General features: G+C 40.6%; 1 protein-coding gene across 1 annotated transcript in view; it reads right to left on the bottom strand.

The window, feature by feature from the left end:
- The window catches only part of GPC6 (glypican 6), a 727192-nt gene extending 706176 nt beyond the window's left edge, over positions 1–21016 (bottom strand). The window contains exon 1 of the mRNA XM_063392301.1: positions 20575–21016. Coding sequence (XP_063248371.1) covers positions 20575–20962 — 388 coding nt within the window. The 5' untranslated portion in view covers positions 20963–21016. The remainder of the gene's footprint in view (positions 1–20574) is intronic.
- Positions 21017–23728: the final 2712 nt, after the last annotated feature.

The raw sequence follows: 23728 nt of genomic DNA, 5'->3' as shown, positions 1-23728 counted from the left end.
CACAATAGAGCCTGTTAGGCAGAAGATCTGCTTGGAGACTGCAGCTAAAGCTAGTAATACTCTGAAAATACAAAGTGCTGCATACTTTTAACAACACAAGCTGCACATCTGAATCTTTGAAAATGTATTTCTTTCTCACAGTGTAGAAGGAAAATAATTGCTCACAACAAATTATGAAAATAAAAGGATTTAATTAAGTTTCTAGATATAATAGTTGTAAGAGAAGAGGCTATAAGAATATTTATAGCTTATCTTCAGAACGGAATTTGAATTAGATCTAGATCTCTAGATAGAGAAAATAATTAATTGTCTAACTACAATAAGTGATCCTGTATGGAGGATTTGTGCATGTGTATACTTCTAGGACTATCTTTACTCACAGGTAGCCAAACAAAGCTCCTGCAACAACTGTAATTATCTGGATGTTTAATGTTTGATGTTGCAATTCTAAATTTCTAATAGTACACAAGCATATTGTCTTTATGTTCTTTCCCTTGATCTTAGCTATGAACTAGTATTTTTTAAGTAGTTTTAAGTAGAAATATATGCTACAAATGATGTGAGAATCACAGTTATAGAAAAGTACATGACTGAAGTCTGCACTAGTCCATACTTGATTTATTATGGCCTTGAACATAAGAAATGTACTCATAAAGTATTCTTTCAATGAACTGAGATATCTGTGTTTGCTGGGAGGGAGAAGCAATACCTAAATTGACAGTGAAACAAGATTTACCAAACAGCCTTTGAGACAACATGCTAGAAAAAGGGAGTTAATGCTAGTAACAATTTAGCTGGTCTACTTAGTAGTCCTAGTACAAGATCTTGCACTAGCCTAGTGATTACAAACAGCGGAAGGAAAGTGTGGAGAAGGGTGTGTTCCAAAAAAACAAAAAAAAAGGAGGGTTTTGCCTCTTTTCTGTTTCATTTTTCTGTAATGTTATCGTGGCTTTCTAAAATAATAGTCAAGAGCTGGATTAGCACAGATGGGGTGCAATCCCCATCGCATCCTGCCCAAGGGAGAATAACTCACTGGAGGGGACTGAAGTAAGAAGCGATGCACAGCTGCTGCCTGCACTATTTTATGATATAAACAGTTTGAACACTATTTATATCACCTACTTTTAGACACCTAATATAAGCCTTCGATGCCTCAAATTTAGGCACCTTCCTGCAGCAGCATGATTCTGACTGCCTCTGCTGAGGATCCAGACTCACCCTGTAGCTAAAAGGGAGAAAGCTTTGAAGAAATTCATGCTTGCACCTACAGAAGCAAGCAGAGCAGTTCAATTGAAGAAAGTTATCTTTAGGGTAATGCATGGCTGATGAGAAACTGACAACCACACTATACTTATTAAAGGGTTTGGATTTATTTTGATCTGGGACTAGGAATTTGATTATCTGGAAGTGATTGGAGCACATTGTTTGGATACTCCTAGAAAAGTCCATCTTGTGTTCTCCAAGACCACTTTATAATGTGAATCCAAGCACAGCATGAAGAGAGAATGGGCAGTTTTACTTCAAAAGCACGTTCCTAATTCATACCAAAATCCTAATGCAGGTATGTTCCCTGAATGCTTCCAGGCAATGATATAGAACATCTTAATTAGAAGTCTTCCATTCTCCATTTACTACAAGTAACTACAACATGAAAAAAAAAGACACATATATATTTTCTTGTCATGTACTATAACAAGAAAAAAGAAAACATAAAGACCATAGAAATCTATATATTTCCAAGGGAAACTGCAGGGCATCCATACACCAGAATACTAGGCTTATAAACCTGATTAAGCAGATGCCTAAATCCAGCTTGATTCAAAATGCCAAACACTTTTTTTTGGGTGATGAACATACACGGGACAACAGCACTCCTCTCTCATGGCTAGCAAGTTGAAGTGTCTGCCCCAAAACAGCCAATACAACTGCTTGGGCCAGGGGAGCTGGTTTGTATACGATTTTATAGAGGTCTTGGGGTTCTCAAGAAGACATTGCCTCAAACTTCTCTCTAAGATTTTAGTATCTAAATCCTTCATAAAGTCATAGGACCTTTTGGAGGTCTGCATATTCATAATTTCTGGATTTGCATGCAATAGAATACTTCCAGTATAGCCTTCACTTCTGAGAACAACACCTTTCACTTCACTTGCTTTTCTGTTTGCTAGAATCACACATCACCTCATACACTGAGACCCTCTGATGTCACATATATACTAAAAAAATATTGTTTCACAAATGACAGCAAATTAACAGCTTTGCTTTAATAACCTCTAGATAGATAGATTAATAGACAGATTGAGGGATAAATATATAAATATGCACCTCACAAATAAGATACAGACTCGTATCTTTCATAAATCAGTTCCAAGTTTTTCAAGTATTTGGTATTAAGATACCAAGAAGGTATAAAAAAATTCCCTAAACTATCCTAAAATGGAAGCATCTTGGAGCCTGGCTCTTTGTTCTTTCTCACGTAGTCACGTTCTTTTCTTAGCTGGAACATATATTGTGAATAAAAACCTTTAAAATTGTCTTTTCATTGTGGGATCATGAAGAATTTATATTTCATGATTTCAGTCCTTGAGAAATGTACTTGATTGAGAGTGACTAATTATGAAAATCAAAGCAACAGCAGGGAATATTTATTGAAGGAACTAATGACAACTATGAAGTTCAAACACAAGGAATACTGTCAGAAATATTCCAACAAGTAAGTACTTGTGCCTGATGAAATTTTGAAAGCAAATAAAATTCTACAGAATTCATGTTCAAAAAATGCAAAAAAAAGAATAAAGACTCACATCTGAAGGGAAGCTACCACATGACATTTCTTCACCTCCACTTCCCTCCATAGGCTGCTGCACATTGTTATGGAGCACATCTTTATTTCCTCACTCTCCTCTTTATTTCCCATTTGCTTTCTTTTTGATCTTATCACCAATGGCCTTTAAAGTACATTTCTTTTTGGATCCATCGCTTTTACTTGTCCCTAGCATCATACAAAAATACAAAGTAATCTCTGGTTTTATCAAACCAACATCTCAGCCCAAATTCACAGACTCCTCTCTCCTGGTTTTTTATCCAGCTCTGATTCTGTTAAAAGTGAAGCTTTTTCTACCAGTATCTGCTCATGAATTATAGTGTAAGAAATAAGTTTTAAGCAACAGTCATCACAATACCTGGTTCATTAAGTGTATTTATTTCATTTATGTCCAGAATCCACATCTCTGGTAACTACCAACTTTCTGTAAAGATAAGTGGATTTTTCATTTTTAATAAAACCTTTTTCTTGCTCTACAGCATGATGTCAAAGAAAAAACTCCAGGCTGTTCTGCCTACCTGAGTTACTAAAATAGCTTGACCATGTGGGGTTTTTATATCATGATTATAAAGGCAAATTAGTCACGGGTAAAAACAGTGGCAAGGAGTACCATCACTATTTACATACAGGATCATGAACAATTTATATTTCACAAGTTTAGTCCTTGAGTCCTTACCACTATTTAATGTTAATCCCAGAATATAAAGTAAGCATAATTTTGTTGATATAATACTTTTCACATCAGGTTATAGTCTCAATATGCTACCATGTTAAATTACATTTTATTTACACTGCTAAAAAACCTGTTTTGGTGTTTATTTCCTAATTTTGGATTTATTCCCTGCTACTAAAAGCACAGTTAACATAAAAAATGTCAACAAACAAAGTTTGTGCCTGTTGGCCATGTGCAGGCCAGTAAAGGAGATTAAAGCAGCAGTAAATTTATCAGTTAGCCCCATGGTGCCACACACTATATGCTTCCTTAGTCCTGATTTAGACTGAAGTTGCATTTACCTCTGGTAATGTTCCACACTTTCAGGTAGCAGCAGCTTATTCCATGCATTGCTTTGAGACTGTACCCTTCTTAATTTTTTTTATTAAAAACCCCTTTTTTTCTCAAAGCCTGTGTATCTGTTTAAATCAAAACAAAACAAACAAAAAAAGGCAAACATTTGGCAATTTCTTATTAATTTTGTATTTAGATTTCATTATGTTGATTCCTTTTAGTGCTATTCAATAAGATAAAAAAGCTACTGGCAATGCTAAATGTCCTTACTCTAAACTTTGTGGAGTAATTATGAAATAATGACATTAAAAATTGCTATGCTAATGAAAAAAATAATTTTCCACTCTCCAAATACAGTATCACACTTTTCATCGTAAGAGTCAATATCACGGTAAATGGCAGATAAGCAGTGCTCTGCTTGGAGCTAGCTTATATTCACTGCAATTTTGTCAGGCTTCAGTCTAGAAGACTGCCATTTTTCATTCCTGTATTCTGATGTGGATTTTGACTTTTCTGGCTGTGGCAGAGTGGCAAAGGCAGTGCTTTTCAGCACATCCCACCACTTCTATCTCACGGCTGCTTTTTTCTTGTTTTGTCCTTTGCCTCTATTCTTCCCAAAGTGTTGATGACTGAGAAGCATAAATACATCTATACTGCTGTTTGCTATTAATATTTCTCTCTCCTCTAAAAGTGACAAAGAAAAAATGCAATAAACCTCTCCTTCCTAACATCTTCATTTGAAGTCATGTCCTACACCCAAATCCAAAGCAATCTAATCCCTTCTTCCACTCCACACAGTATTAAATGACTTCCTAAGGCAACAGGCAACTATGTAAGTCAGGTCAGGTAGGGCATCCTGACTCACCTGGACCACACCACATCATTTGTAGGTGGGCTGCAAGGCACTGGTGCCTGGAGTGCAGCCACCTGGACTTGAGATGCCAGGGAAGCTCACTACAGTAATGACCCACAAGAAGGACATGGATTTGCTGGAGCACGTCCAGAGGACAGCCATAAAAATAATCACAGGGCTGGAGCACCTCTCCTGTGAAGACAGGCTGAGAAACTGGGGGTTGTTTAGTCTGAAGGAGAGAAGGCTTCATGGAAAACTTACAGCAGCCTTTCATTACCTAAAGAAGGCCTATAGAAAAGCTAGAGAGGGACTATTTACAATGACATGTAGCAATAGGACAAGGGGGGAATGGCTTTAAACCGAAACATCTAATCTAATCTAATCTAATCTAATATAATCTATTCTAATCTAATCTAATCTAATCTAATCTAATCTAATCTAATCTAATCTAATCTAATCTAATCTATCATTAGATTAGATATTAAGAAGACATTCATCATTTTGAGGGTGGTGAGACACAGGAACATGTTGCCCAGAGAAGCTGTGACTGCCCCATCCCTCAGACTGTCCAAGGCCAGTTTAGATTGGGCTCTGCGCAACCTGATCTCCTGAAAAATTATCTCCCAGATGATTTTTATGTTGCCTTCAACACAAAATATTCCATGATTTATTAATTACCCACCTCATGGCAGAGCGAGGGGACCACTGTGAAGCTGTTGCCGTCTCCTACCTGAAGCCCTCACAGAGATGCCAGACCTGCTGGCTCACAAAGGATGCCTCTGCAGCTCCTGTGACTATATGGGAATTTTAGCAGAAAATTCCTGGGGCCTCCGCTGTGGCAGGAATAAAGATGGACAGCTAGTGGTTTTCCCTTTTTAAAAAGAAACTTCAGTTTTAACTGCAGTTAAACTGGGGTTTAACTTCCAAGATTTAACAGTAAAACACTAATTACGGATAGGCTGTAAAATCAGATTTTGTAAACAAGATTCTGATACTGTCCAAATTTAAGCAAAATTGACGCATTAACACAAAAGATTACTTTAGATATTATGTCTTTTGTTCCAGCAGATATTGTTAAACTCAGCCTGTGCTTCTTTACTTTTACATAGCTCTGCAGAAGCAAACTTGTGTGCCTCATGCTTTTGTTCCCCACTGCTTTGTTCCTTCTCAAAGACTGAACTGACTGGACTCCTCTCCATATCCCCAGGAGTTTCTTACATATGGTTTAACTTTCAAGAAAATGATCTCCCAAAATAAATAGTTCAGGAAATAAAATTCTGCACAAAGAAAAGTCCAGCCCTTCTAAAATCCAACAGTTTTGACAGGCTTTATTCAGAAAGTGCTCCAAGAAAAGGCTGACAGAAAATTCACTTAAAGGAGGCTAAATCCTAAATATAATAATACCACACTAAATGATATATTCTTTTGAGTAACTGGCAGATAAAACTACAGTCTGAAGTTGCAGAAGCACAATACTAAGAGCAAAAAAGCAGGAGGGGTAGCAAGAGGAGAGGGGGCAGGACCAGGTCATGTACATATACGAAAAAAAATCAACAAAAAGATCAAGCAACTGGAAAAAAAGTAACATGGAGTAAAGCTGTTGGAAATTTACTGTCAGGTTATCTTTATAATAAAGGCAGCACAATTCAAATACTAACTCCTGGCAAGGACCAGAAGAAACAATAAAGGTGGAAGAATTCTAGTAACCTAGTCTGTGAAAACTAGAGGACACTGAGTCAGCTACTCATGAGTGCCCAAGGAGAATGATTTCTTGATGAGATTGTTGTATCTGGTATGAAACAAACAAAAAAAGAAGTCAAAGAAAGAAACTGTCCCCCCAGCATGCTGTGCCCAGGGACCAGGGTAATTGTGTACAGAGGTTGAGGACTGCTGGCAGGATGGGTGCAGAGGCAAGAGCATTTTGAGACTGTATCAAGCTTTTTGAAATGTGCCAAAGAGGGGGCTGCAGAGATGCTAAAAACCTAGGGGATGTTCAGGGAAGGACCAAAGGAAGAGAAAGGCAAGACACTGACAGGAGGGACTTTTAGAAAGACATCACACAAGACTGGTGCAGTTAGTCACTCAGGAACACACAGTCAGATAAGTGATAGAAGTGTCATGCACAATTTTGAGTTCAGCACTAACTAAGCCCCTATAAAATTACTACAAAATTCTTAGGAAGAGAGTTTTGATCCTGGTTTTATTTTTGGGATTGATGGCAACAAGGAGAGAATTTATACTGAAAGTGAAAGCAAAAAACCAATCTCAGAAAGCCTTGTAAGTCCACTTATCAGTATTCCACCAAATATCCACCTCCTCTGTCATGGTTATGTCTATGTAACTGCACAAGAAATGCTTCTTTAGTTCCTACATCTTCCTACATTAGAGTTCTGCAGCAAGCTGAATGTAGATATGCCCTAATTTTCCCAGCCCACTCTGCATCCTCCTTTCTCTCAATATCAACTATATTAGTTCTCTGTCTTTTATTGCTTTTCTCATTTTGTTGTTACACAGCTCCTCTGAAAATTGCTGTGTAAGTCTTGAATGAATATAATATCCTGAATTAATATAATGTCATAAATGAATGAGAATATAATGGTGTTAATCACAAAGGAAAGCTGTTCTCATTTATTTTAACTGTTCCCTGAAATAATCTTGCCAAAATGCTTTTGGTCTTGTTAAAGTTTCATTTTAAGTACTTACTTCAGTTTGTATTTATATGCTGCTTAAATTGATGTTTGTGTTGTTTTTCACCTGAGAAGACATTTGAAAAGGAGGAAGAACTCACTTGAGAGGGTCAGCAGTGTATAATTGATAGATTAATCATGTTATGTATATGGAATTCATCAGAACTTAATTTCCTTAAACTTCATGATATTTGGAACACTTCTTGCATTTTTGATGAGCAGCCCAATTAAAAAATAATGAACCTGTTTTTTTCTAAAATTGACTCATTATCTTGGTGGTTTCCAACAGCAACCTAGAGTTCAATTTTATATCAAATTATTTTGTGCCTGTTGGCCAGCAATACCTTTGAAACCTTCTAAGGTGCTTCAAAAGTCAAACAATTTCCCCAGGAGAAAGTTTTAAAGCTGCTACTTTTCCCAGTACCAAGTTTATATCTAGGCTCATAAAGAAAATAAAACTTGTAGTGGAAACAGACAGAACCCACAGGATGTTCAAGACCACTCTCCTGTAGCTTAACCTTAGTGGAACACCTCAGGAGAACAGCTTCATCCTCAGCAGATAACACCAAGATTTCTGCTCCTGACTCTCCATGGAATATTTTTGTTTGTTTTTACAGTATTATTCTTCAAATATTATTATTGTTAAATATATATATATGTTTATAGAACACAAAATGTTAAACCCCTTATCAGGGTATATAAGGAACCATTCTGCATCACCACTCACTCCCACTAAATGGAAAATAAAAACATCTTCCAAGAATGTTTTCTGTTTCATGCACATGTTTGAGGAATGATCAAACCATTTTTGGAACTACAGCATACCCAAAACTCAACTTCAACAATAATCATGTGTACTCCCAATAGTTAACACTGATGTGCTAAAAAACAGGCACAAAACAAAACATCCTCTCTCTCTCAATGAACACAGAATCACAGAATCATGGAATTATTTAGGTTGGTCAGGGCCTTGAAAGTTATCTAGTTCTGAGCCCCCTGCCATGGGTAGCGACACTTTTCACTAAACCAGGTTCTTCGAAGTCCCATATAGCCTGGATATGAACACTTCCAGGGATGGAGCAAACACAGTTCTCCTGGGTTACATTTTTCAGTGCCTCCCCATCCTCACAGTAAGGAATTTCTTCCTAATATCTAATCTAAACCTATCCTCTTCCACCTTAGAGCCACTGCCCCTTGTCCTATCACTGCATGCCTATTGTAAAACGTCCCTCCCCACTCTCCCACTATGTCTTGTTATCATGCAATACTATTTACACACAGTGGAATTACTTCAAAAGGAGAGATCACGTGCATCCCTCTAAAAAAGGGCCTTGAAGATGTTGTCCCAAAAGTTGGAGGGAGGACTCAACTCCCTCACTCATCAGCAAGCATCACACACAGGGTTTTTCTCCCACATCACATTCACTGTCGATCACTCAGTTGTTCTGACCAACTTCCCTCATGCATTGCATCCTGCAGTCTTGAACACCTGTATGAAAAATTATCCTGCAAGGCAGGAAGCTGCCTAAAATACGGGACTGTATCAGTAAAAACAGTGATGGCCTAACTCTTTGTGGAAGCAATAAGTATTTCAGCAATAACAAGTAACTTTAAAATTGAATTATCTGTTATTTTTTCTTACTTTGAAATGAGGATGTATGTATGTGTCTGTGTAGCATAAATAAGAAGTGTTCTGGAAAGAATGGAAAAGAATGATTTAGAAGAGAGAAGTTCCCAGTAAGAAACTGAGAAAATGTTGAGAGCATATTCTATAACTTGCCTTTGCAAATTAACTCCTCACTGTTGAAAGACATACCTGCAGCTCACTTGTAAAATTAGATCAACCAAGACACTTTTTCAACAAAAATTTGTTTAAATATTTGTTCCTTTTATATCTAATGCAACTTGGTAAGTGCCTTTGCTCCAAAGGGTTCCAATGATTAGGTCTTGCAGATCTCAGCAGGGTGAAATAAAAATGAGACAAATATTTGTGGAAGAAATATTGGTCGTGTTTACCAATTTGCCTTTCATATGAGCATGTCAAAAATACAAATATGTATTAATCAGAAAATGTGTCTGCTAGCAGCTAGTATCAACTTCCCAAAATGCTTATTGTTGAATATTTTAAACAGCTCATCTCATATTTGCCCATTTCAACTAATTAAGATTTTGCCACCATATCTCTATATTGGATTAACATAAAGTTACAGACACCTTAAGATCCATTTTGAGAAGTTTTATTTTGCTACATTAGTCCTTTTCTTATGACTCATCTGGATAGTCACTGGGTGCAACAGGTTGATCGGCTCCAAACATCAAGCATGCCACAGAAAGGAACAAAAAGATGAGCACTTAGGTAACAGCCATTAAAATGATGATGATCCTAATTTTCCAATGCCATTACTCTTTCTAGAAAGGTTTATTGTCTGTGCTGTACAATAAATGTAATAATGATGGTGAAATAGCTATAAAAATAACCTAAAAGTTTATAAATCAATAGCAAAGTGACACACATGATTCTTTACCCAACTGAAGTTTATGGGCTGATATCAAATTTGTTTGCATTACAGAATAAAATCTGGATGAATCCATTCTTAAGTGTAGAATTTGTTTCATCTTGAGTTAGCATTTTGCTCTTCTTGCAGTTGAAAAGGACAGGGAACTTCTGCAGGGTTTCCTCTTTGGTCAAAACCAGATTTATCTGGAGGTCCATTAGGCATGGAGGTAATGGCTGTGACCATCCTGTCACTGAAAAATGGATATTCTTCTAGAATACTCAAAGAAGAAAGAAAATCTAACAATGACAGGAAAACTACGCAGCTATTAAAAAGACAACTGGATCTCACTTATAATCCAAATTTGTAATCCACTCGTTATCCACAGTGTTACATACACCTCGGAATGTGATACAATCTCAGCAGACTTTTTGAATGTAAGGAGCTGTTTGGGTACAGAGGTTTATGAATATATACACATATCTCCACACACTGTGGATGTAACACTTCCATGTACTCCTCTAGGTTGAAGAAAGAGAATTAGTCTGCTGGGCAGACTGTGAGAGGAGCGATTTAAATAGGTTCATCAGATACAGAAAAGCTTTACTTCAGCAGTGATCTGTATTTATATGTTGAAGTATTCACCAGCAACCAGATTTTGGTATACAAGGTGGAAAGATTTTGTGGTTTGACCAGTTTCTGTAATGAGCATAGACTGTGCTCTAGACAATGATTTACAGTGTCCAGCTGGAGCTGCTTTAAAAAGCAAACTCAAACTCTAAATTACTAATTAACAAGGTACAAAATGATCCATCAATTACTGTTGAGTCTCACCAGGATATGAAGCTGGCATCTTTTAGAAGGACAGCTAAAAAATTAAGCAGCAGATTTATTTATGTTTGATGTCTATGTAACAAGAAAGGTTTAAAGAGTACATACATAACTACAACATGATGATTTTGTAAGTCTCGTGAAGAAATACTGACATAAATATAAAACAGAACCTCTTTGCAGATAGGACTGTTCCTTCCTTGTATTTCTTCAGTGCTTCTCACAATAAAATTGCAATTTTGAATTTTGATCATTTACTGCTCTATTTACTTTTGTAAAAAAAAAAACCCTGCAATTAGTTCTCAATCTAATTCCTTCATCAGCTGCATTCAATGGAGACAGAGAGGCAAAAATCAGGTTTGAGGGGGGTCTTTTACTCAAAAAACTAGTAACAGAAGTGTGCACGTGCCTCAGAGCCAATCTGACTACAATCAATTCACACATGGCTTTTAGTATGCTGTCTCTGTAGCTAAAGAAGAAAGAGGCTTTGCAGCTCTCATTCAAAGAACAGTACAGGACTTCTGAAGATCAGCCTTAAGAACAAACTAATCACTGTTTCAGCATTCAGTTTCAGGAAGTCCTTTCTGGGAGTCCTTCCACTCCATCAGCCATGCTACATGGCAAAGACAGGTGTTTGTCTTTTATCAGTGAATATTAGTTACATTCCAGGTATTCCATTAACAGTGCTTATTGCCAGGCCATAGCCAGCACAAAAACCATCTCTTGGAATAGCAATGGTCAAGGAATGTTGCTCCTGCTTGTCACCAATGCAATAAATGAACATGCCATTCTTTTAAATACCTTCATTTTTAAATTTGAGTTTGACTTTCTGCTCAAAACCACCTAAACCTCTGTTGAGCCAATACAGCTTACTTGGCAATTTTGATTTGTACTATCTGTCCTCCCTGCTTTATTTTGCAACAGGACTGCTAGCCAGTCTAGCTAGATAGCTGATAGACTACTTCACCACTTCACTACTGTTTTATTAAGGAAGGTTTTACTGTGAGTCATCTTTGGCATCAAATTTTTGAAACAGTTTTAAATACATGCATGCTCTGCAAAGATTGGACCAGATGACAATACTGTAACTCGCAATGACTCTAACTGTTAAAGGGAAAATAGCCTGAGTGAGAAACTGTTCAAGAGGTATTTTCCATTTCTCTACAACAAAGATAGTGCTGTCAGATTAAATGATATATAGTTATTCTCATCCACAAAGCCTGAATTGCTCACATGCAATATTAACTTATATGTTAAAGCTGTAAAGCCCAAAGCTAATATTAGAGAACTAAATATGTATATTTTGTGTTTATGATGTGAATCACTTCTGTGTAACTAAAGAAGATGAAGTTGCTGTTTGTATTTACAGCTCCTTTCTCTCAGAAACACTCCATCAGTTTAAGAGAAAAGACAGAAGACAGATCAGGTTGAGCCACTGGACACTGCTGTTCATGAGCTCTTGCCTTTGATTTGTCACTGCATCGTTTAAGCTTCTTAAGGACTCATTCAAAAACAAGGGTACTTAGAAACTGTTGAACATTTAGAAATTGTTCAACAACTGAAGTCTGATGGCTGACAATTGGACACTTAGGACGTACAAGGAAGCATTTTGCCACTGCTTTTAATAATCTCTGTTTCAGTGCTACTGTGAGCACTACTCTAAGGTCAAAGGTGCACAGAGTTGGGAGTGGGCACCCTCAGGTGTAGAAAAGATCTGAAACATGAAAACAACAATAAATAATGGTATACAAACACGAGGTCTAACAACCTCATCCATTTACCTCCTAACCCCAAATTCAACATGCCATAAAATCAACAGACACCTAAACTGATCACATTAACTATTCACACACTGACATGGTAACAAACAAGAGTTTCCCTAAGGTAGTAAAATTCCCTCAGTACTTTTTCTCATCCCAGGCAAGTGTTCAGCTCCATCAGTTTTGGAGAACAGATGACTTTGCTAGTAGGGCCTGTAAAGTTGATGGTGATGCAGTTAGAAAGGCTAGCACAGAAGTGGGGATAATAGTCAAAAATGTTCAGCTGCTAATAGTTCCTTCTGAACTATACTGCTAAGAACACTACATAACCGCCATGCTGCATTTCAGTGACACATGACAAAAGATGGACGATCTTTCTCTAGCACTTTCAATAGAATTGTAAGATATCTACCTCAAAGACACCATCGGATTTCAGCCCCATGTCTCATCATGACTTCAAGTACTACTACATACCACCTTGAGCACCTTCAAGTTCATTTTTGGTGGAGTTGCTATCAGATCAGTTTTCAGGTCAGCACCTCAAAGAAACATTTCCTGAAGATGAGAAATCTGAATCCTGAACTGAAAAGAACTTACAGGAAATGTACACAGGATCTGACAAGAGCCTCTTTGGCTATGTGACCATCAGTCACCACTGCCATACTTTTTGTGGGATAACTGCACATAAAGATTTCTTCCCCACTGTTATGCTTCACTTCTTAAAATATAAATTCTGTTTAAGAAAGCCATTTTAGTTTCCTGTATTAATTTCAAAGACAAACTCCAAGGTCATCAGGGATACCAACAATAACTCAAAAGCCATCCACAGACGTCTGACATGAGAACCATAGTGAGGCATTTACAGCCTGTATTTTGCCATGTCTGGAGTACTTCCACATATCTCCACAGTTCTCCAGCCACAGCAGTACCCACATACATCCCCCCACTACGGCAATCTGATACCGAGATGTACGAAAGCCTCACCCCCGTGCATTGACTTTCCCCAAGGCCTACTCATACAAATACCAGAAAGATGCTCCTGCAGTCTCTAGCATGTTAGAAACTCAACACACAAGCCAGAGGGACATGGCTAAAAACATCAGATAAATATGTTGCTACCAATATAAGCACTTCAAGAGCTGTGCAGACTGGCAAAGAAACTGGTTTCTGGCAATAGAGAAGTCTAGCTTTTGACTTACTGGGCAGGTTATAGGACCTACTGCTTAGTCGAGCATCAAGCTTGAACTAAATGGATTTCCCAAACAGTAGGATTAGCATGGTTGATTTAGCCTTTGATCTTTCTGACATATATGAAGCGAGTCCCGTGTAGTTTTTTATTGTGCATATGTTTGCATTCACGTGTTGGTCAGATGCGCCCATAAAACAAAGTCTCAACCTGGTTTGCAAGCACCTACTCTGGTAATGTGCAACTTCTCTAGCTCTTTCAGTCCTTAAATTTGACTTTGAAGCCACTCCAGGCAAAAGCTGTAACTTTACTTCTTCATGCTGCACACACAAGCACACGCAGAGATACTATGTGTTACTCTGTAAGCAAACTTATTTAATGCCACTACACAGCATCCCTTGAAAGTAGTCCACACTTCCACTTATTCTGGGGAGATTTGCCCTGCTATTTTAAACCCAACAGGTCAGTGAGCAGGTTCAAAGCTCCACTGTTTGTCGAGCATCTGTAGAAATGCTTCTTTCAGGAGGAAAAAAAAAAAAAAAAAAAAAAAAAGCAGCTCGAGATGCTTGGTACCCTTTACATCTGCTGCTCAGCTGGAGACACAGTTAAAAGGCCATTAGAAGCACAAGGTGACAGACCTCGCAGGCCAGACGAGCTCGAGAGCAATTTGCTGTTTGCATTAGGAGTATCAGCCCTGGCTGCTTCTTTTTGATGCACCGAAAGCAGCTCCTGTACCCAGCCCTGAAAATCAGGACCAGGACGGGTGGCCAGCAGGTCTCCACCCCAGCTCAGAGCTGGGGCTGTGCTGCAGAGCCTCTCCCTGCACATTCAGGTTTCACAGTGCGTGGAGGGGACAGCAGCCCTGCCAGCACTACCCACAACCCCTGGCTTTGCCCACAGGGACTGGCTCTGCTGGGCAGGTGTCACAGCAGGGCCCAAATTGCTGTCACCTGTGCAGTCAGAGGGAACCTCTTCCAGCACATCTTTGGCAGCACCTGCCTCCAAATGCCACGTGTCTCCTGTGCTCTACAGTCGCTCGACAGAATAAAGTGCTGCTGCTCCACTTTGCTGGAAGGAAAAGGTCACGTTAGCCAAAAGAAACTCGTCGGAGGGAGCTGGTGGTCTTTGAGACAGCCTCCTGTAACAAGAACTAGAAATGTTCTTATTAGGGAAGCTCTTTTTTTTTTTGGATGTGCACTGGAGCTCTAGAGAAATCAGAAAGAAAATCTTGATTTCAATAGGTTTCAGGCCTTTTTTACATACAGAGGAATAAAGTGCTATGATTTTTACCAGCATATGTTTTCTTGCCATCTGCAGCATATTTTAAATTCCTTTTGCATCTTATAATGTATTCTCTCTCTTTAGCATAATAAAAATTTTGCCTTTAAACACCAACCTTTATATGCTGTTCTTAGGAATTTCTGAAGAAGTGTTAATTCTTTTACACATACTTAAGCTGCTAAAATAATTATGCCTGGTAGCATGAACAGTCAAAACCACAAAATGGGGGTTCCCTTCACAGGGAGATAGCACCCCTTAACCAGGTACAGAAGGGGGCATACAGTCATAGTTCACCAGAAAAGTAATCTCATTTTTCTAGTAATGGGAGTGCTGACACTTTGATACCATAATGGAGTTTTAAGCACCAAGTCTGTTATTTCAATTAGGAATTTTAATGTAATTATGAATTTTTACTTTACTAAGCAGAAAGGAAGATTAGCATGCACAGTTTTCTTACATGTATCATGGGGAATAAGACAGAGATCTCCAAGTGATAGTGCAAGATGCTCAAGTCATTCAAAAGAAATGGCAGGTCGTAGTTTTAAAGACAAATTACCAGAAAAGCTTTTATTGTTGATCGCTTGTTATAAGATTTGCCATTTGCAAGTAATTGTACATTCAGCTGAAACTGACCTTTTATGAGAGCCAAGTGGTAATATAAATGAAATGAATATATTCTTTATTGCAGTAATATAAAAAGAATGGCCTGAGCTTTTAACATAGTGCTTGACCCCTGGTGTCTGAACACCACCTAATCTCAGGAGTATTTCACAACAGCATCTGATGAAACAAGTACTAATACAGCTTTAGAACAGTTTAACACATTAGCACTTAGAAGTGTAGAAAATATTATAGCTTTAGGTATGATTTTGATTATAAATCAGACTGACAACAGAAAGAAAAGAGATTATTAGAGACAATATACTGAAGTTCATCATTGCATTAATTATTAAAGCATTGCCTTTTCTATTTTAAAGTCCTTCTTTCCAAGATACTGTAGCATAAAGTTACACTGGGAAACTCCAGATGCTGAGACTTAAAATTCTCATTCAAAATTGAATTATTTATAAGCATTAAAAACATGCTATTTCTTCTCAAAGGCCCTGATCTTACAAGCATCACCTTTAGGTTTTAGATGTGCAAATGGAAGTTTATTCCCTTTAATGGCCTCAGTCACATACAAACCAATAAATATGTACAGAAGTGACAGCAAAGACGGGTCTTAGGAAAGCTGCACTTCCTCCTACCTACATGCACATGCCAATTTATTAGCATGCACCATGCACCCACAACTGGAAAATAAGGGAGGCCATAAGAAGAGGTGACCAGAGAGACTCTTGATGCTGCAGTTACTGAAACTGCAAACAGAGGTGAGAGAGGGTCACACACAATGAGGAGGATACAACAGTGCTAAAGCAAAAAGGAAGTATGAAGTTTACAAGAAATTCCATGTCCATCTTCACTGCCATCATGGAAATCAGGTGTGAGTTTATGTCTAATGGCCCAAAACAGATTTTACATTTTGCAGTGAATATAGTATTTATTTTAGTAAGGCTGTTTCTTTTTTAACACTGCTAAGGCAACCACACAAGGTGTCTGTGAACCCCTATCTACCCCCTGGTCTACAGGCACTTTCTCCTGGTCTACAGTCACTTTCTTCATGCAGCTCTCAGTGAGAGAGAGTTTTACTCTCAGCAGCAGTAAAAGAAGGTAACAAACTTGTACTTGGATACAAGTACAAGTACTTGGACACAGACTCAGTCAGGAGCATTTTCCCTATTCTGTCAATCTACTATTGCATTCTGGAGTACAAAAGCAAAATATTCAGAAAGAGTATCTTGGGAACATCTGACATGGATGAATAGCTCAACTGCATGGGTGACTACTGAGGTATTATGATGATGATGATGATGATGATGATGATGATTATTACTATTATCATTGTTATTATTACCACTTAGGAGCTACAAGCAACTCTACGCTTGCTCGCTTCAGTCAACGCCTCTGTATTGTGCCAGTATAAAGCCTATTCATTAAAGCACAATTTCAAGTGACTCCTGACCCTCAAAATGAAGGGTTTGCTTCTGCCGTCATTTCAGTTACTTTGACTCTGGTGACCCTGCTGCCAGATTCTCACCTCGTCCATCATCTGTGCAGGAGAACAAAGTTCACGTGCTTCTTGCACAGCAGTTAGAATTCATCGTTACTGCTGGATGCTTTACCAGAGCAGTTCTAGTCTTTATCTAAATAAACTATTTCTCAGCAAATAGTAAAAACCATCAAACAAACCAAACAGCAACAACAACAACCAAAAAACAAATCAAAACAAAACAAAACCCCAAACAAACAAACAAAACCCAAAAAAACCCCCCCACAAATCCCAAGCAAAACCACAACACACAAAACCCCCACACCCTTCACCTTGAAAGTGGAAAGGCACAAAGCATCCACTACTTTAAACAGTCAGACATTCGCTTTCATTCAGAAAACTCTGAGGCAAGGGCACAATCCAACTTTAACTTTGACGTTTCATTTTCATGGCTTCCTCTAAGACGATGTAAACTACTGAAGGCATGGTTGGAGTTAAACAAGTATTGCCAGAAGATATGTTCTAAGATTTTTCTCTTATGTGACGACTTTCAAATGACAGATTTTCCTACAGCAAAAAATTTCCTGCAAACTCCTCAGGAGCTCCGCTATCACTCATGAATGTTGGGTCACGGCAACCTGAGCCTCACAGCAGAACTCTTTTTAACGCATAGGGTGCTCCACAGCAGCTCTCAGAGAGGAGCCTTTTACAAGGACGGCCCAGCACACACTGCAAGCTCCTGCTACCCGCCCTGCATGTGACTGATGCACAGAATTAAGCCCGCAGCAGCATACCAAGTATACTTCAAATTTTCTTCCTCTGCCCCCCATTCCCAGGTAAAGTTCCCTTATTGAGGACTTACTTTGCTAAACTATGTCAGAACACAACTTTATGTGCTGCATTCCAGTGGAGGTCACAGCACCAGAATGTGGTGATCAGACAAGATGTCAGACACAGAAGGGTGATTACAAATATGTTCTATACAATCACACAGAACAATTTAGCATTTTTGTAAAAGTAAACAACTGTAGTCATATTACTGCCAACTTCAACATACTTCACATGCAGCAAAATACTGTAGGAAAACTCTCCCTGACAGAGCAAAAACTGACAACTTTTTAAATCTGTAACTCCTACTTTCTCTGTGCAAAAGTGAGTGACAGTATAAATAATGTTACAGAAGTTATCTAACAAGTCTCTTGCACATCAACAGAGATGCCACCATGTCCACAGTTTCTATAATTTAAACAGATTCTTCGCAGCTCTTTACATCAGTACATACACACTTTGCCTCAGCACATACACACAGCCTTGAGTTCATCCATTTCAACAGTCATAGCTAGAAAACAGCTTTTAAACAAATGACAACAAAAAGCATGACTACCTTTAAATCAAAACACATAAACTACACTGTGTATTACTGTTTATCACATATTATTAAGACATGGATGCAAAATCTTTTAAAAACACATTTGTTCAGAAATATGACTACAGTAAAGTTCTTTGAACTCCTTAAAACATGAGCCATTTGACAGATTACACTTCTGTAACACTAACAAATTTCTTCCTTAAGCAAGTCAGAATGATGGAAAAAGCAGAATTAAAAAAAAAAAAGAAGAAAAAAGCTTCTCAAACCTGTACTTTGATTGCTGTAACTACACTTCCAACATCACATCATGTAGCAGATACAGAGCTTCAACAAAAGCCCATGTGTCCATTGCATGAACAGCAATTACCCCACCTTGCAGCACTGTACAAGAACAGCACACTTAGAAATACAGTTTAAAGCAATCCTAGTCTTTCAACAACTCACTTGTACAGCTACAAATAGAACTGCTCAAAAGTTGATATACCAACTAGCAAAAAGGAAGATAAACCACAAAAAACCCAAACTACTTCAATGAGAAGCTCAGAAAAAATAACTCATATCCCCATAAATCATGTACTTAATCATAAAAGCAGATTTGCTTGTGAAACTTAGCAGGAAACTGTGGAGTAATTTTGGATTGACCTACTATTAAATATTTAATTACTCTGAGTCTTTCTGTACTGATACATGTCAACAGAAACTTGTAAATGCTGGGCTTACTTAAAAATTGCACGTCGACTTTGCACTGTACATTCAGAAAATATATGAAACAATAAAACTTCTCTGCAAGCTGAAAGCAACAAGTGTTTACCCAAAGTTATTAGAAGTCTGAAATTTACTGGAATTTCTTTTTTTTAATGGAACAGAGGATATCCCATCATTCTGTCTGAAAGCAGCTGGTGTAACAGTGAGCAAAGGGAAAGCATAACTGCATATTCAAAGGATCTCCTGTGGCTCACAGGAGAGATTTCATGATTTCATATAACTGATGAGCAACCTGAATATAAATTACAGGAAAAAGCACAGAAAGACCAGAGAATCAGTAAGCCTGAGGGATGAAGGTGCAACATGGAACAACCTTCCCCATATCTTTGTGAACTACAGCCTCGCTGTCCTGAGATTTTCCACATTTATCATTCCTCATGTAAAGTGCTAAATGTTGCACAGTGAATAACTGTGGCATTATTTCACCTCAAGGAAGATAAATCTACTGCTTCCAACTTTCAAGAGGAAGCAAGCAAACCGAGGAGCATTTAATTCACTCTACAAATAGCAGGACCTAACAGCAAAGTGCCAGTGGCAAAGCATAAACCTTTTTTGAGGGCTCAAGCAGTCCGATTTAAGCAGCCCCGGCTCATATCTTCACGTATAATAGCTCTCTTTTTGCGGTGCTCTCTGACTGCTAAATGAGTTTCAAACGTATTTTTATTCATTCAGTCTTAAAGATGCAATGCTGATAAGGTTGTATGGAAAAGTAGGGAAACAGAATTACAACAAAAAACCGTTCCCAACACCTTCGTGGGCGGATTGCGATATAACCTGTTGTGGGCATGTTTCAGCAGACGGCAGAGCCAAGTAACAGGCTGCCGGGCGGGCGTGCGTGGATGTGTGTGGGTGCCTCTCCCCGGCAGCCGGTGCCTCTGCTCGATCCGTGCTGCGGCGGAGGCGCCCGCCGGCGCCTCCAAGGGGCGACCCGCCCGGCCCGGGGCCGCGGAGGGGCGCGGGCCTGCCCTCCGCGCCCCGCTCCTCCCCCGCCGCCTCCTTCGCGCCCTGTGCCCGCGGGCAGAAGGCGAAGTGTTTCCCCCAGCACGGGGCGGCAGCGGGGACAGCCGCCACTGCGGACCTGCCCACTGCCTCTCGCCGCTCGGCTGCAACTCTCAAGAAGTTTCAGCCAGCGAACAGAAACGCGGCTGAGCCTGCCTGCGTCCCTGTCACTCTCACCCTTTTTTTTCTTCACCCCCCCCACCCCCTTAGTTTCTGTATTTATTTAATCTTTATCTCCACGCACACACACGCTCCTCGGGGAAGCCCCGGGGTGCCTCCCGGGCCGGCAGAGCCGCTCCGCTCCGCTCCGCGCACACACCGCCGCGACCGCCGGCCGCGCTCCGCTGGGGCGTGCGCGCAGCCCGGCGGCGGCAGCCCGGCCCCGCTGCGCGGCCCCTGCCCGCCGCCCGCCGCGCCCGGCCCCGTCCTTACCTGCGATCTCCTGGTAGGGCACGCTGGCCAGGCTGAAGCCCTTGGCGCTGTACGCCTGCCGCACCTCGCCGCAGCTCCGCGCCTTGCCCTCGGTCCCCGCGGCCGGCAGCACCGGCAGCAGCAGCAGCAGCAGCAGCAGCAGCGGCGGCGGCGGCGGCGGCGGTACCGGCGGCAGCGGCCCCGCCAGGGCGCAGCGCCGCGCAGCCCCCCGCGCCGCCGGCATGGCGCGGAGCGCGGCTCCCGCGCGGCGCGCAACTCCCGCGCCGCCGCCGCCGCGCCGCGCCTCCGCCGCGCCCCCCGGCTGCGGGGGCGGCGGCCCGGGAGCCCCCCGGCTGCCCAGGCAAACTTTTGCGAGGCGGGGGGGAGATGGGCGCGCACACACACACATGCGCGCACGGCGGGGGCAGGAGAGCGGTCGCCTTGTCCCTCCGGTTCCTTCTCCAAACGCAGAGCGCTCGCCCCACGCCAAGAGGAAAAAAAAAAATAAGAAGAAGAAAAACCAAAATCACAAGCAGATACCCCACAGCCAAACGAAAAAGCCAAAAAAGGCTAAGGAAAAAAGAGGGTAAAAATCTGTCTGTAGCTTGTGATGATTGAAACCGCGGGCGCGTTGCTGCGAGCGGAGTCCCGGGGCAGCGTCAGCGCGATCCGCCGCGGAGCTGTGCCTGCCGCCTCTGCCAGGCTGGATGGAGACGGCGGGGGAAGCAGCCGGCGTGGGGATGGACTGGACAGCGGCTCGGAGCGTGCCTGTGTGCCTCTGTGTGTGTGTGGTGTGCGTGCGTGTGGTGCACTGGATGCGTGTGCCTGTATTTACGGGAGCCGGGGAAACCTCTGCTCCGCGCAGCGCTGGAGCAGCCTCCGGAGCCAGGCAGGGAGAAATCCTGGAGACAAGACACAGCGAGGAGAGCCGCACATGCACACACGCACACACACACATACACACACATACAGAAACGTGCTACACATTGCATCGCCGAAATACTGAATACAGGAGCAGAAAGCAAATCCTGGCGTGGATCGCTGTTTGCTGGCAGAAGGAAGGAAAAGCACCCTCAGCCCCGAAAACTTCCTCCTCACCACAAATCCAGCTGCTCCTAGACCCAAAATTACATGCTAGCGACACTTCAAAAGGTACTACTCCTCGGCAGTTTTGCTCTCTCTAGTACGGGGTTGGACTGGGCCTCTTAAATACTTCTCCCCCATTAATTATTATTTGTTGCACTCATAAATACCTGATCTGACAAAATGAGCATTAATCCGTCGTCTAAAGGAAAGAGAAAAGGAAAGATGTTTCCGTGCATCACACAAAAAATGAGAAAACAAGAAAGATAGTCCTTGACCTGAATAATTCCTGCCAACCTGGGAGAGGAGAGCAGGGAAACAAAATCATAAATTTCCTTTCTGCAAATGAGCATCTGTAAAAAACTGAATGGGGGAAGTGAAGAAAATTCCTGGAAGGTGAATTGGTTAGGGAAGGAGTTAGGGAGGGAGAAAAATATTTCTGTAAAGTATTCAATAGCAAAATCCAAACTTGCAGTTTTAAAGATATTGTGGTGTTTTTTATGAGTACTGTAGAGAAGTGTGATAGCTTGTCCGAAGTACAGAGAGAGATATGTAAGACACAGGATGAAATGAAGAAGGCCCAACAGAAGAAATAAAAGGCCATGAACTTGAAGACTGACTTACCAGCGAGGAGCCACAGAGCAGTATCATGACACCACCATAATTCAAGATACTTTCAAATTTAGACAGAAATTATTGGGTGCCAATAGTGCTGTGGTGTCACATTAGCTGCAGTGTTCGTTCTGGGTCTGGGCCAGTGCACGCAACCTGGTCACACCTGGCTCCAGAGGTTCCTCTTGCCTCCCTTCCTGTTTTACCTCTCCCACATTGTCATTCCTTCTTCTTCCCTCTCCATTCCCCCCCATCCCTGACCGAGTGATGATGCTCTGACACTGCTTGTGCACACAGTAATCAGTGTTTGTGTGCATTGATTGTAACAGTGTCAAGTGCTATCACCCAGCCTCTTCTGCCAGGGGACAGGATGCAAGTAGACCCCTCTATAACAAGCTACAAATAGAGAACTCAGTGTCTTACCAGCCCACTACAAATAACAAGCTGTTAGCAGGTGTTAGTTCTCTGTATTTGTGAAAAGTTAGACAACGTTTGTATTTTTACTGTGAGAAAAAGTTTTGACAGATCTGTATATAGGATCTCAGGGTGTGTGAGACACATGAAAGATACACTCAGTTCACCTCAAGATAGGATCAGAAGAGTATTACAAATGTTACACATACCTCATTTCTTCTGGATTGCTCCAGCTGTCTTCTATGCTGTGGTCAAAGCCAAGCACTAGTTTACCACATATTGAGCATGACACACTCCCCCACAATCCAATCTTCATCGTTTCTCCAACCCATGGGAAAGTCAGTTGACACGGCTTCAAATATGCAAATAAGAAAAAAAGCAAACTGTTTTGAAATTTACAAATCATTGTAAAAGAGCAAAAGTGATCCTGTGATTAATTCAGGGGTGCCTCTAGGGAATTATATTTTAAGAAAAATGTAAATCTGCCAGAAAAAAATTGAGCATATTCACCCCTGCATTTTTTGCAAATATCAGTTGAATTCATACCATTGTTAGTATAATTAGCACTTTTACATAAGACAATGACAGCATGATATAACCTTTATATAACATGGGAAACTTGCTATGGGAAAGCCAGCCTCCTTTGAAAGTCAGATTCCACCTTTGAATCCTGCCTCAGATGCAAGTGGCCTAGACAGCCAGTTGTGTTGCAGTCCTGAATGTGGAAGGAATGCCTGAAATGCCTGAAGGAATCTCCCAGGAGCTCATGTTTAAATACAGGTATTTCAATGGCTTCAACACATCTCCTGCTCATCACATGGGAGAATCATACTGTGTTCTCAGTATGCATGTAATTAATTTTCTACAAAGTGGAAGAGCTCCAAAGAAAGCCCAGGTCGGAACGCACTCTAAGCCAGTGGCTTTAGCAATCCCTTAGAAACATAACACCTTCTGCCAGGCACATCATAGGCACAAGCTAAAAGCTCTCTTATTTCAGGACTGACCTAGGAGGCTGTTTGAGATGCTCACATCGATGTGAGCTCATGATCACCCATCCTTTTTCAGC

This window comes from Prinia subflava, chromosome 3 (genome assembly GCF_021018805.1).
Source record: "Prinia subflava isolate CZ2003 ecotype Zambia chromosome 3, Cam_Psub_1.2, whole genome shotgun sequence".
Lineage (NCBI taxonomy): Eukaryota > Metazoa > Chordata > Aves > Passeriformes > Cisticolidae > Prinia > Prinia subflava.
This window is presented reverse-complemented; position numbering and strand designations above follow the sequence as displayed.